Source organism: Caenorhabditis remanei, chromosome IV (genome assembly GCF_010183535.1).
Source record: "Caenorhabditis remanei strain PX506 chromosome IV, whole genome shotgun sequence".
Lineage (NCBI taxonomy): Eukaryota > Metazoa > Nematoda > Chromadorea > Rhabditida > Rhabditidae > Caenorhabditis > Caenorhabditis remanei.
Window position 1 is genome coordinate 25450954 of NC_071331.1, and position 15105 is coordinate 25466058.

Below are 15105 nucleotides of genomic sequence, written 5' to 3' on the forward strand. Positions count from 1 at the left end.
TCTATTTCTTAACATTTGTAACACAAAATTGTCTCGTTTCGTCTCTTTTCTTTCTATTATTGACTCATATTTTCACAACAATTCCCCCTTTTTTTTCAATTTTCTCTCAAAAAATGATTATAGAGAAATGAATGGTAATTAATTCTAAAAAAAATTTCTTCTAAGGAATTATATTGATTTTTAGTTGGTTAGATGTAGTTTAACATAACAACGGATATTTAGAAAAACAATTTATTCGAAAAAAAATAGAATCGAGCAGACCAGAAGACAGCGCTTAGAAGGTGTAGAACTGAAAAAAATCTGAAAAATTCAATTTTTAGTACAAATAAGATCTTCTCGGAGCATATTGGCATTGATAGGTTCGTCCGGAATATGGACGTCTCCAGATTCTTGAATTTTGACGACGACGTCTTCTAGAAGAATTTCTAGAGGAATCTTCTGATGACATGGAGGAGTCATCTGAATCCGAGGATTCAGAAGATGAATCAGAAGAAGAAGAAGACGTGGAGGAATCAGAATCCATCTTCTGCGAGGAAGGATGATTCGGAGAATTCTGACGTCTTCTATCCGGGTTTCCTGGATTCTGAATCCCGTGACGACGTCTCCAAGCTGCGAGACCTTCACGGCATCTGCATGGAGAGGAGTCGTCGTCGTCGACATGTTGGTGACGGGATTCTGAAGACTGACGTCTACTAGAATCTCTTCTAGAACCTCTTGACGTCGTCCTAGATCTGGAACGAGTTCTAGAACGTCTGGAGCTTCTGGAATGTCTTCTAGAATGAAGAGACTCAGAAGTTTTGGATTCAGAAGTCACAGAGCGAGAAGATTCAGAATCTTCAGAATCTTCTGACGAAGAAGAGAATCCAGAGAATGGAAGAGGTCGGGCGTTGAATTTTCGCATTTTGAGAATTTCAGCGAAAATCTGAAGGAGCCGCTGAAAATGCATAGAAAGGGTTTCCTTTTATAGCGAAATAAAATTCGAAACATTTCGAATTTTTTCGAAAAAAAATGGGCGGTGTAAATAAACAAAAATGATGTAGTAGGCAATGATAAGGAAATGAGTCAGATTTGAATGTCAAAATATGGTTTGCATGTCTGCCCGTGTCTCCACACTCTCCGGATGTCCTCTTGATTAGTTGAAGTTCCAACTTCAGAGCGCTAGATCTCAAAAAGGGCGGGTCTAGGAAAAGATTGTTAACTAGAAAAATGTACCGAATTTCAAGGGCTATAATTATGTAGTTGACAACTTTTTGATTGCTAGACATCCTAGGGAGTTATAGCGCCCAGGCTTTTGAGATATACACCTTTTTTCAGAATAATCACATTTATAAATCAAAAAAAATGGAAACAAAAGTTTTGATCAATGAGAAAACGCACCCGTTATGGGCAATATTGGGTAATGAGAGGAGAAACAAAAACAATTTTTTAATTCTAATTGTGATCTACATTGGAGTAATAGTATGTGTCGGAATGATTCCAAAGTCACGAAGACGCTTCAGTGCTGGACGATAGACCTCCTTCAGAATCGGACGTTGAATTCCGGCTCGTTGAATCTCGTTGTTCAGAACCATATGCGATACAATAGCAGTCGTGTATCCAACGGTTCTGGCCATCGCAGAGAACCCATTCGGGTTACCGTATTGCACAAGACTGATACGATGTCTTTCCGAGTTTCCACCTGGCAATTGTGCTCCGATATCATGGTTCAACACGACAAGATCCGATTCGTGCTCCTTGAATGCAAGAATCTTTGCAAGATACTGAGCGAGGGTGTCGATTGGAGTTCCATGTCGATCCACCACTTTATCCGAGAACAATCCGAGATTCTCCATAGCTGAGAGCCCCTTCGCTCCCACTTTCTCCTCAATGATGTGTCTAAGAGAATCCGGGAAAATGTCGAGCTTCTGGTTGCTCAGCGAGGCAACTAGCTCCTTCCAAGTGAGATCTGGACCGACATTCGAGGTGAACGAGTCAGTATTGTCACCAGACAAGAGACCGACTGAGTGGAGAGCCTGAAATCAATAAATATTATTGTTGTACAAGAGATTACATCATTCTTGCAAACCGGGCCGGCGGGTTACTTGCTTAAAACTCAATATTATGAGCTGAAAAATATAGCAAAATGTAAATCTCGGCGAGTTCTATACCTATGACCTACTGCGGAACTGATGGCGGTGATGTGCCACGGGCCAGGTTAGAACGCCTGTTTTGCCATTTTCGCATTTGGCACTTTTTCCGGGCTCGCGGCACATTACCGCCATTAGCCACCCGGCCCGTCGTAGATCACGGACGTAGAACTCGCTGAGATCTACATTTTGGTATATTTTTCAGCTCATAAGATTGCGTTTTAAGCTAGTTACGCAGCGGCGTGGTTTGCAAGAGAGGATTATATCAATCTACCTTGACAGTCTCCACGAATCCCTGATATCTCAATGTTCCTCGGATAATTGTCTTACAATCGTTTCCAAGTCCATAGACATCCGAATACTTTGTGGAGTCTCTGTTGGGGAATCCGATCAAATTCAATCCAGGCATAAAGTCGATATCAATCAGATTATCGACAACAGAACCCGATGGAACCTCGACAATCTTTCCGTTCTTCAAATACTTTGCTGGATTCATGAGAGCCGTTAGAACTCCCTTAGGGGACCAGGAGAACTTGTAGCGGAGTGCGTTATCCGACCACTCGGGAGCAGGGAGACCTCCACAGAACGATTCGAATGAAGTGACCCGACCACCGTGCTCCTTGATATCATCGAAACATTCCATGGCGAGCATATGGTCGATTCCCGGGTCGAGACCAGCCTCGTTCATGATTGTGACATCGGCGTCTTTGGCGCTGAAAATATGAAAATACAGAGAAATTATTCTTTGTCAAACTCCCAGAATCTATGTACTTACGCCTTATCAAGAGCCTCCAATTCCGGAGAGACATAGCTCGATGTGACCATATCTCTCTGATTCGAGATGCACATCTTGGCGATCAATGGATGGAAGTTGAATGGAAGAAGGGAGACGACTAAGTCGTGTTCACTAAAAAGATCTGTTTGTCGATATGTTCATCCAGATGTCTACTCACCGAATAAGTCGTTCCATGGTGTGACTCTCTCTAGCAACATCCACCACAACTGACTGGATATTCGGGGAGACCAGAAGTTTCTGTCCGTCACGTTGTGTCTCGGTGGCAACTGTCAATTGGATGTCTTTCTGTTTCGAATAGAAGTCAGCGAATGGTCCTGACACCATTCCGGCGCCGAGGAGAAGAACACGCTTATCAGTGGTACCGCCCATGATGCGGGAGTTTGAGGAAGCGGCGCTGGAAATGTTGGAAATGAAATGAGAAATGAGTGAGAATGGGTAAACTACAGTAACGTGAAGACCTGAACTCGTATCACAGAAACCTACACAGTTACAATGTCGTCTGGCGCGCTTGAGACGCGTTTTCCAAAATGTCCGTTGCGGAGTCTTCTTAACTTCCACCTACTATATCTCCCGAGGGTTGAACACTATCAAAAATTTGTAAACTATTAAACAGTTTGTTAATCAAGATCTCTTTTCCAAAACGTCATGCCAAGTTGTTAGAGCGCCGAGAAGCTAGAGATCTCTCAAGAGTTCAAAATCTTGAAGCGCCTGTATCTGGTAAGCTAGGTTAGCTAGAAAAAAGTTGTTAACTATCGACATACCTATTCTGATACGCTCTACATTTTTTAGCAGTCAGCTTTTCACCAAAACATTTCTCTAATCTGCTAAAACGTCAAGAAGCTAAAGCGTCTACATTTCATTAGTCGAAAACTTTTTTCCAAACCTAATCCCTAGACTACTACAGCACACTCTAATCTTCAGACAGTGCAATGCACTATTACTTTTTTTTCATAAACAACAAATTTTACTGTTTGTCACAACCCAATTCATTCTCTATCTCATTGGTTCTTGTTCTTCCCTGTCTCATCTCATCAATCTCATGACTATAATCTGGCGCACCTTTGGGCGCACCGCTCTCCCAAAAGAAACTCACGCTGCCTTATCCTGTCTGAGTTGTTGAATATACTCAAAGTTTGGTGTCAGCTTTCCTTGATCCGTAATGATGGCATTCTTGATTTCAGTTCTACACTGGAGACGATCGAAATGCTGATCATTCGACGTGTTCAGAAGATCCCACAACCACGGATACAGAAGATTTCCGAATTGTTCGGTGGCCTCGATTGGCATCTGTGCTGGCATGTTGTCAATAGAGCACACAAGACATCCGGACGCGGCATCAAATGAATCGGAGGATGTGTTGAAGTCGGCGTCGTAGATTGCAAATGGTTTGTCGATTGTGGTGCATTCACGCATGAACTCCACAGAGCCTCCTGGATCGGCGGAGATGTCGCAGAGAGCAACGAGACGGTGGGGAAGAGTTGGGCAGCCAGGGGTGTCATACTGGAAATATGGATAGGGGTATAAAGTGGTTTGGAATGGAGTCAAAAGTTAGTCAGTGAAAGCTTACAAGTCCGTCTTTCGATGCACTTGTAGTGGGGTTAGTTTTTGGCTTCTGGAAAAAACGAAAGAACCAAAACTGAAATCTCTCAGCTCAGTTCACACTTACCCTTTGCACTGGTGTCAACAAGTTCTTGGCATCCGGAATAGTAATGAGACGTGGTGATTGAGCATCCCAGTAGACTCCATTAATAATGACAGACGCGTACGGGGCGATCTGAAAATGTTGTTTTGTTTGAAAATCCAAAGATCAAACACGTGCGCGTGACATATTTCAGATTTTCCAATCTTTTATCTTCTTTTTCTTTTCTGCTGATCTGATGATCACATCATTCCTTTTTGTTGCAACAGAATGATACAATATCATCCGATCATTCGAGAGATTCCAGAGAAGACAGAGACAAATGCCACGAGGGGGGAAGAAAATAGAAGAAAGGGATAGGTGATTTATTACATCAACGCTAATTCGGGACGGAAAATAAGAGGGACAAATAGAAAGTTGATGATAGTCTGATAAGAGAAAAGGACTATTGATCTATACTAGGTTTTTGCAACGCTTGTATCTCAAAAACCAGAATAGCTACTAGAAAGTTGTCAACTGAAGAAGTTATCTTGAAGAAATTTGCTATATTTTCCAGTTTGTCAACTTTTTTCAACTGTTGAGGTTTTGGAGATACAATCGTTCAAAGTTGGGGTAGTGGAGTTTCATATCTCGTACGTTTTGATAGTTAGGCAAAAGTTGTTTACCAACAAAGTTAATTGACAACTTTTATAAATTACGGAATAGCCATTTTCGAATCTTCGCGATAGCCTATCTTGAGCTATCTTTGATATTAGCCGTTCTTAACCGATCTCAGCCAAAACTCACAAGCCTAACAATAGAGCGCACTTACCTCTGTGGCGAACTTCGATGTATATCTATCCGGGAACTGCTCGAACTCTTGTTTGTTGAATGGTCCTCCATGCTTTGGCACGAAATGATCCTTTCGTGTGACGACGCATCCATAGACTTTGTTCAACTCTGAAAATTGAAAATTTATACCTGATGTCTATCCAGATGCCCTAGAAACTCACGTCCTTTCTGCGCGACCTTCGGAAGAGTGGCCACGTCAACATACTCATGTGGTAAGTGCTCAAAGAGCTCTCTTGCTCCCTGACTAACATTTCCCGATCCAGTGAACACGAAGATCAGTGGACCAAGTGAACGAGGCATTCTATCCAAAGCGATTTCATATCCGATATCTCTCAACGCATTTATAGCCATGTGAGAGTCATTATAGTTGTGTGCCAGACCCATATGCAGGAATGGAGTGTTGTGTCCGAGAGCGAGCAGGCGGAGTCCGATTCCATGGAGGATGTCGATGAATCCAGCGTTTCCAGCCCATTTTCCGAACATTACCAGCCGTTTTCCCTTGTCGTCAACAATTTTCTCGTAGTCAAGGAGACGGATGTTCTGAAAAATTCAAAAAGTTGATAATTTCCTATTTAGTCGAAGCACTCACCCTCTGCAAGATAGTATCCAACATCTCCATATTGTCCTGTTGTGCCTTGATGGTATGGGAGAAGAATGCATATGTCTTATTCGGAATCAACTGATCGATTGGCACACTCTTCACTGACATTATGATATGAGCCTCACTCAAATCCTCTCTGACAATTGCGCCGGCGGAGATGTAGTCTTGGATTGGGTATGCACGTCTGTTACTTGGTTGGATGAGCACATTCACGCCGGACTTGGTTAGACGCTTCACGTGGGTTGGGGCGAGTGGTGCACGACGCTCCCATGCGTTTACGGTTTCTCGTCTGGAAAATGAGGAAAATATGAAAAATTTAAGGTTTACAAAAAAGAAAAAAAAGTTTTGACCCGACCGGGAATCGAACCCCGACCTTTTGAACGATGGCAAGCCTCACTACCAGTTGCTCTACTGACGCATGAAGTAGCGCAATTGTATTGAGGACTAGATAAGCCGGGGGGTATTCCCGGGAAAAGCTTGAGAGCTGTCACTTCAGCTGCCTGCATCTCAGCGATGAGCGGGCCAAATAAAAAGATTTTAATATCAAATTATAGCTAAGAATCTGAGGATTCTGAATATATACGTTTGAAGGTAGGACAGCCATCTAATCAGGGAGAAAACTAGGTTACGAGTTTGAAGCGTTGTAATTTGCTTCAATGTGGGTCGGATGGCATGGTTCTGGTACCAAATCAAAGAGGGAAATGAAGGAATTGTGAAAATATAAATTGACCTCTCTAATGTTTAATAGGAGCAGAAAATTCAGGGATGAAAACAATTTCCTCCAACTTTCAACCCTCACCCCCAAGTTGGTCAAATTTTACCATTTTCTCCTCAAAATAAAGCGAATTTACCTGATTCCAATAGTGGGTGTCCCTTTTCCATGAAACACTTTCGATCCTTGAAATCTCTGCGAAACTTGTCGCATTACACCGCCCGTCGTGTGCAACAGTCTCATGATGCCAAAGTTTCAGATATTTTCAGACAAAATAGATGATATATCGAGTGGGGGGAACACGGGAGAGAGAATGATAAAGAATGGATCGGAGGATGGGGGCAGGGGGACAGAAAAGATGGGCGGTACTGACCTTGAGAGGTCTTCACGTTGATATTGTGTTGATAATCGATCTCTCGATTCGCTTTTTTCTGATTGTATCTGTCATGAAAAAATAGTACGTGGGGATAGAGAGACGCAGAGAATTTATAGAATTTATGGAAGCTCCACGTGTCAGTGACGTGGATGGATTTATTGCCCGTTTGCAGATTTTGATTGGAATCTTGAGATTTTTACAATGTTGGGATACTACTTGGAGCATGGGATACTTCTGGATAGGAAGGATTCTGAATCCTTGAAATTTTTTAACCCGAGGGACTATTGGAATACTGGAAACCCCACGCGCCATGTGTACTTTTCTCTACTCACTGGAGGCCAGTTGTGGCCGCTGGTCGTCTCCCTCCCGCCGTCTCGCCGGCATATAAACGCACTGAGGCGGGGAGGCAATCGTGGCCTTGTGGCCTAATGGATAAGGCGTCTGACTTCTAATCAGAAGATTGCAGGTTCGAGCCCTGCCTGGGTCAAATATTTTTGCATTTTTAAAAATAATTTTTAATGAGTTATTGTCATGATTGGAATGAGTTTCAGCGGTGTTTTGGAGGTTTTTTATGGTGTTTAGAGATGGTTTTGAAGATTGTTACAATTGGAAAATCCTGAAAACCAATTTTGAAATCGTTTATATATTTTCTGATTTCATATTCTTAGGCAGCCTCAATAGTGATCCATCAAAAGAAAAAGCTCTTTCTTTTTATAAAATACATTTTATTCCTCTTGAAAAAGCGAAAAACAAGCTATTTTTCGCAAGCTATTTTTCTTAACTTTCGCTACTATTTCTAGGTGTTTCATTGAAAAACCAGTTTAAACACGTTCTTCCTCATTCATTTATAATACTTTTCACAGAAATTCTCTCAAAATCGCTCTGCAATTCTTCAAATTCGCTTTTTTCCACCTCGCCTCCAAAAATAATTGCTACTTGTCCGAGTGGACTACACGGCGCGCGTAAATCTCCCCCATTTCTAAAGGCACACACATTTATTTCGCTGCGTACGTCCTAATCGTGGCGAGACCCTCGACTGAGTGTCAAACGCTTAACCATTGCCGCTCCAATTTTTCTATCATTTTTTCCTTTTTTTCACGAATTTTCGCAAATTTTTATAAAAATTTCCAGTTTTTTGTTTAATTTCCGATGGAAAATTGTTGAAAAATTGGAATATTACCTATTTTTCGTAATTTTTCTCACGAAAATTTGTAATTTTCTACTGAAAACGTCTTAAAACTATAAAGGACAAGATACTTGTCAAATTCTTATCATTTATCATTCTTGAATTTTTCGCCCATTTTCCCAGAATTTCCATTATTTAATCTGTTTTTTCCAGGGTATATTCTTCACGATGGGTGACGTCGTTACTATCAGAACGAGAAAGGTTCTCACCAACAAGCTTCTCTACAGAAAGCAAATGGTAAGTTAATTTATTTTTCCTTTTTCGAATATCATTTTGGAAAATTCATTTTCCAGGTCGTCGAGGTGATCCACCCAGGACGCCCAACCGTCCCAAAGGCCGATATTCGTGAGAAGATCGCCAAGCTCTACAAGACCACCCCGGACACCGTCATCCCATTCGGATTCGAGTCCAAGATCGGAGGAGGAAAATCCAAGGGATTCGCTCTTGTCTACGACACCCTCGACTACGCCAAGAAGTTCGAGCCAAAGTACAGACTCGTCCGTGTAAGTTATTTTCGATGTTTCTAATAAATGTGACGCCCGTGTCCGGAAAAACGGCAGTGATACTCCACTAGCATGATTTTTTTTGTGAAAGAGATGTAGATTTCTAATTGTCGCATATTTTCAAAAATTAACCATTTTTTCGATTGATCACTTTTAACATTCGAAATGTTTCGAAAATGTGGTTAGCGCGTAGCTAAGGTTTCTCATCGGTTCAGCATAAAATAAAAACAGTTATTTTAAGTTTTAATTTTACTAAAGGATTCTGCTAAAACATTCCAACAATACAATTCTTATTTTTCATTTTCAGATGGGACTTGCCAAGAAGGTTGAGAAGCCAGGACGCAAGCAACGTAAGGAGAGAAAGAACAGACAAAAGAAGGTCCGAGGAACCGCCAAGGCCAAGGTCTCCGCTGGAAAGAAGTAAATCGGCAGTACTTATTGTTGATTTCTATTGTTATTGTCAAGTCAATAAATGCGTTGACACAAAACTTGTTATTTTCTTTGAATTTTTTATTGCATAGTCAAGATGAATGGTCTACTAATCCTCTCCTCAGTTCCGTGAAAATCTTCGTGTTGTCTTGTTAACATTAATCGGTTCTTGCTAGATGTCTTCTCGCTCCACTGGAAGTTACGACGAAATATCACAATGTAAGCTAGAAGAGAATATTATTGGGAGAAAGGAAACTTGAGCCGAGCTATATGGGAGTCCCTATAATACGTCTTCACGAAAGTAAAGCGTGAATCCGTGTTTAGTTTGAATCTGACCCAACGAATGCTGGAAAACAGGCTATTCTCGGTTTCTCTCATGATAACGTGACATTTCGAAATAAATTTAAGGTTCACAGATTAATATTCTAGACATTCAACGCCTTCGCGAAGAACGACGACTAACAGAAGCATCAATTCGTAAAATGGAAAAGGAGAAGAGCGAGTTGAATGAGAAAATCGATGAGTTGACGACAAGAAGAAACTCCACCGACGCACGTCTTCAGGCAGAGCACGAAAGAGCCGAAAGGCAAGATAAAGGGTTGAAAGAGGTAGGATTTCAGATGAGATCCCATGAAATCGCTGAAAGTTCGAAGGGGGTTTTTGGTCTTTCAAGTAACTTTTCCAGTTTTTGGCTGGAAAGTGCCAGAAATCGCTTAGAAATAGCTTCAAGCAGAAAATTTTCACTTAAATTTCCCATTCCAGGCCGAAAACACGTACGCAAAACTGCTCGAATCGCAGAAGATGTTGGTCGACTTCGTGCGCAAGGAATATCAGGACACGAAACATCAAAAATACTGAAAACTATCAATTTTTCCTGTAAAATCATTGTAAATTTTCCCAACTTCCTCTCTGTAAGCTCCTCGAAAATTCACTTGTCTCGCCCCTATTCATATCGGTCTCTCTAATGCTTTGTATCTCACTTATTCTTCGTGTAACGATTCTAAACATATTAAATTGTATTTTTCAGGGAATTTTTGATGTAAAATAGAATATTTTTCAGGTTTTTAGGATATCAAATCGAGGTTTTCATCCCGAAAAACTATGCCACGTGGAATTTGGTGTTTGCCACGTGTCGCGCCACCATGTCATCATTATATCAGAGCAGACTTCAACTTGCTTCCAGCTATCAATTGGTCCCTCGCAGAAACCTTTTTATATCTATTTCCTCCCTCCCCTCCCGTCCTCTTTAGAAATAGTGTGAAGAGGTGATGAAGAGATACACATAGTGTTAAGAAGGGGACGAGGAGGAGGGGGTAAACATGAGAACAAACAATCTTCTCCGAATGAGAAGAGAACATTCATACACTCAACCTCAATTCAATCTTAACACTTGTACTACTGTAGAATAGATCGGGTGAGGAGAGAGAGAGAGAAAGAGTGAGTTGACATAGCCTAGTTTGCACAAAACATTGATGGACTCCCGAGTCTTTCTGTATGTATGTACAGGAGAAATGGAATACAATAGAAGGCTCTCTCTGAGCAATGTTTGACACTATCGGCAGGCAACTGGTGTTAACTCCTTCTTTTCACACCGAAAGAGCATCGACAACCTATCATCTTAACCACCGGCGAGCAGAGAGAGAGAGAGAGCGCGGTTTTTTTCTTTGTACCAAGGATAAGTGGCTACTGGAGCGAGATATCAGGTTAAGAAGTTGGCTGGGGTGCCTTAGGCGATTCTCTGTACCAAAAAGGAATTCAGCAAGAAACGTCTTGAAATGACTGAAAATGAGAATTTGAGGCTAAAACTACCTTGTTTGGCTGTTTTTTCGAGGGATTTTCAGTTTATTTGGCGTTTCAGATTGTTTTGGCTGAAATCTGCTAATTTTAAAAAGGTTTTTCTGAAAATTTACGCCATGCCGAATTACAGGTTCTCCAAGAACACTACTCGAGTATGAAAAAGGAAAACTTTTAAACAGATTTTTCAAAGTCGAAACACAACGAGTTACATATTCTAAATCCTTGGATTTTCAGCTTTACAATGATATAAAATTGGTTTGATACGGTTTGCAGTGTTTTTGAGACCTGAAAGACCACAGAAGTGTGAGGTGTAAGAAACATATTTGAATTTGTTCCGAGTCGCGTTGCGTGCGAGTAGCGGTTTATATTGAAAGACACGATCAATAAACGTAAAACTCATTGGCTCAGTGCCAAATTCAAATTTTACGTTTATTTGTCGTATCTTTCAGTATAAACCGCGACGCGCACGCAACACAACTCGGGGAAAAATTCAAATATTTTGGTTGCGGACCTTACGCCCCGCATTGTTGTGCTGTATGCACATCGTCTCTGCTCAATTTCTGGCAAAATTCGGCGAGAAATAGTCCTTCGATATTTTTTTGTTTCTGACGTTTAATTACAGCTATCCCTGATAATTCCTGCCGCGTCAATTCCAATATTTTCAGCAGTTTCACCTGTATTCTAGGCCCCCATTTCCCAAGACCCCTTACCCCGACCAGCCTATCCCACATTTCAGTTGGTCCCTCTCAACTCCCTGAAATCACTCCATTGCTATTAAATGGTGTCACTCCAAATCATGCTTTTCTTCGTTTTCACACCATTAACTTCCGATTCGACCGAAAGCTCTAAAAATAAAGTGAAACGGGGGGTAATCTGTCGGTGTGAATGAGTAGTACTACTTGATGAGGTTGGGGAAGGAGCACCACCACAACCGTTTAAATCTGAGCTTGATGTGAAATGAAGTGAGAAATAGAACTGGGGGGAAATGGGTTTTGAGAGTTTTTGAGAGAGTGGTGAATGACATCAGATGGGGTACGGTAGTTTGTTGAGTATTTTTTTGATTCTGGGGTGGTCAACTAACTTTAGAATCTTGTAACCAGCCAACTTGTGCCAAATCTATATTGGTTGTGTAGAAGAAGTGTTTTGCTGCATTTTTGTAGTTGACACTTTTTTTATAGCTCCGCCCACTTTTGAGATATGCGCCTTTAAAGATAGCTACTTGAAACACAAAAAGAGCTCAAACTGATTGTATAGTGTAAGTCTAGTGCTATATTTTTGTAGTTTACTAATTTTATATTGGAGTTGGGCCTAGAGTTACCGGGAGTAAGTGTCAGCTAGTGTCAGCTATGGCCTGAGTAGATAACATTCCGAGCTACAGTTTCGTAATTAGGGGGTCTAAAGGTAAATCACATTCCCACCTACCGTTTCGTAGTTCTCAACTCCTCCTGTAGATATACTGTCCTTTGATCAGAAAATATACCAATTTTGAAAACTTGAGGCTCACTTTTCTTCTGAATCCGTCGAATTTCTAAATTTACATTTTCTGGATCGAACACGTAATTCTTGTAGATGACCACTTTTTGTTGTCGTATCACTGAAAAGCTGAGAAAACACTGATTCCAAATATGTATTCAATTTTTGCCCAGGATGCCTAGTATTCGAGAAAAACTAGTTGAAAGTTCTGAAAAATGCAATTGTTTGACATTTTTCAGAACTTTGACCTCGTTTTTCTCGAATACCAGGCCTTGATAACAAAAGCTAAATATATATTTGGAATCAGCGTTTTCCCAGCTTTCCGATGGTATAGGTCATGCCCCATATTTCCAAACAGACTCCATGACCTTAGCTAGCTTCGCAAAAAAGGAATCTTCCTGGTTTTCATCTAAATCTGCTTTATTCCAGCCAAATCGGTTCTTTGGACATCAATTTCCCGAATCCTGTTTTTTTGTCCTACTATTTTCTTCCAAACCCTCAATTGGTCCCTTCTCCCTTTGTTACCAACTCCCATAACCTTGTCTCCTTCTCATCACCATTAACAAAAGAATCGAATGAAATCAAATCCAGGTAACCGAAACCAACCGTCTGTCACTTCCCCCCATGTAATTTATATTTGCTCTCTTCTCTACCAGATTGTTGTCATCAAGTCACCTAGTCAGTTTTCACTCCCGAAAGAAATCATATCGAATATCGTCTCCCACCGAGCACACACTTGTCAAACATCGCCTTCTGTGCTCTCATTCTCTCTCAGAACACCTGGCCACCGGTTTTCTCTGATGTCTCCAAGGGTCCTATTGTCTCTTATATGGTCATATTATTGTTGTTGTTAAGGTCACCTTGTCTTCCGGTTCGGGAGGTCCCCCCTGGAGGGTGTTGATTGGTTTTCGGATACACTAAGTGGTATATGAGGAAGAGAGCAGGTGGTGATGGTTGGGAGATTAGAAATATGGACATGGATGGATAAAGTAACTCAATCAATAGCTACATTTTTTTTTAAGTGTACTACTTTTTTGAATTCTTGCACTTTTCTAAAACGCGATCTTAAGATGGCTAGAATGGCGTTTTGGCATTTTTATTTTAAAAAAATCCTATCCCCCTTGCCTTCGCCTTCCCCCCACAATCAGACACCACCCCTGGTAGTTATTTCTAAATGCCGTGTTGGTGATTCTTTTTTTCAACATTTCAACAAGTAAAAAAACGGATAAAGACAGTTTTTTGTGTCTCCAGTTTTTTGGTGACAGGTGTGCTGCTGAATGTGATATGACACATACAGCCCCCACAAGGTCGCCCATTGTTCTAGGGTTATCTCGGAGAAAAGTTTGAATATGGAAAGTTGGAGAACAAAAAAGAAGGAAAGTTTCGCATAATTTCGGCGTACTGTAGCTAAATTTGGTAACCCGTCTATAGGAGATATCGGTCGAGACCAATATCATTGGAAAGCTGAAAAAACTCAGATTCCGAATATATATTCAGTTTTTGTTCTTGTAATCTAGTATTAGAAAAAAACGAGGTCAAAGTTAGGTAGGTACTAGTCATTACCCTCATTTCTACCAGTTTCAGACAATATACATTAAAAATTATCATTTTTTGAACCATTTTCAACCAATTTCCTATTAAAATCTTAAGTTTTCATCATTTTTCATCTCAAATCAATGGTTTTCAGTCGGTTTTCCTTGGAAAATCACTTTTTGTTTACAATTTTTGAGCGATTTTTCTTAGAAAAAATGACGAATTTCGGCCAAGTTCTACCAATTTCAGATAATTTCCTTAAAAAACGTTTTTGCTAAAAGTCAAAAAATTTTGTGAAAAATGATGCGGGGATGCAGCTAGCCCAAGATTCTGGAACATACCTCTTTTGAAATCCACACCAAAAAATGGGCGGAGTTTATCAGTCACCGATAAACTAACTTTAATGCGCCAAAGACCCCTCAGGAATTTTTAAGGTCCCTAACCTCTTTATTCTTCAAACGCTTAAAAAAAATTTCTAAACCGCGACGGCTTCCGATTACTATGGTAATCGGTGGTGTATAGAAAATAAATCTCACTTTTCGTTTTATTTTAAATTTGAATTGACATAGGTCCCCACTTATTTCGATTCGAATATATAATTCTTATCTTCCGGTAGTTATCTGGGAGACGGGAGAAGAAGGGCACCCGAGCTTCCATTATAAACAAATTGTTAAGTATAGTATAACAGAGAAAGTGTGGGTGTAGGAGGAATATATATATATATATATAAACATAACAATAGGATTAGAAATAATCAGAAGACACCCCCAACACTAATCCTGTGGACGAAATTGTATAAACGATTGAAGTGTTTATATTTTGAAAGTAGAAGCAATGTGATAGCAGAATGTCTGTCCGGATGTCCGAAGGTCAGAATGTCTGAGGTTATCTCAAATAAGGACCACCCAACAGATACACTGATTGATGTCTGTCTGTGTGTCCAAAATATTCATCAGCCATGTTTTTAGGCTTACAGGCTTTAGGCTTTATAGGATTTAGGCTTAGTATTCATTGGGTACTCAATTTCATGATTGTCTAAATGACCAGACTGTTGTCCGGATGTCCGGATGTCCAAAGTCACTTGTTTGAATTTAGTGACCTGC

At 40.6% G+C, this 15105-nt stretch overlaps 3 protein-coding genes across 3 annotated transcripts; 2 read left to right on the top strand and 1 right to left on the bottom strand.

Moving 5' to 3' along the window:
* Positions 1-1442: 1442 nt before the first annotated feature.
* Positions 1443-6948, bottom strand: GCK72_016303 (uncharacterized protein; the record flags this gene model as incomplete). The annotated part of the gene is made up of 11 exons (XM_053731439.1): positions 1443-2012; positions 2401-2839; positions 2902-3033; positions 3080-3316; positions 4016-4422; positions 4490-4534; positions 4589-4696; positions 5373-5500; positions 5554-5932; positions 5982-6282; positions 6845-6948. 11 exons carry the CDS (start codon positions 6946-6948, stop codon positions 1443-1445), a joined length of 2850 nt encoding a protein of 949 aa, XP_053586211.1.
* A 1487-nt stretch (positions 6949-8435) lies between these two features.
* GCK72_016304 (uncharacterized protein) lies at positions 8436-9194 on the top strand (the record flags this gene model as incomplete). Its single annotated transcript, XM_003098836.1, has 3 exons — positions 8436-8504; positions 8561-8770; positions 9078-9194. 3 exons carry the CDS (start codon positions 8436-8438, stop codon positions 9192-9194), a joined length of 396 nt encoding a protein of 131 aa, XP_003098884.1.
* Positions 9195-9375: 181 nt separating this feature from the next.
* On the top strand, positions 9376-10057 carry GCK72_016305 (uncharacterized protein; the record flags this gene model as incomplete). Its single annotated transcript, XM_003098848.2, has 3 exons — positions 9376-9418; positions 9629-9807; positions 9962-10057. 3 exons carry the CDS (start codon positions 9376-9378, stop codon positions 10055-10057), a joined length of 318 nt encoding a protein of 105 aa, XP_003098896.1.
* Positions 10058-15105: the final 5048 nt, after the last annotated feature.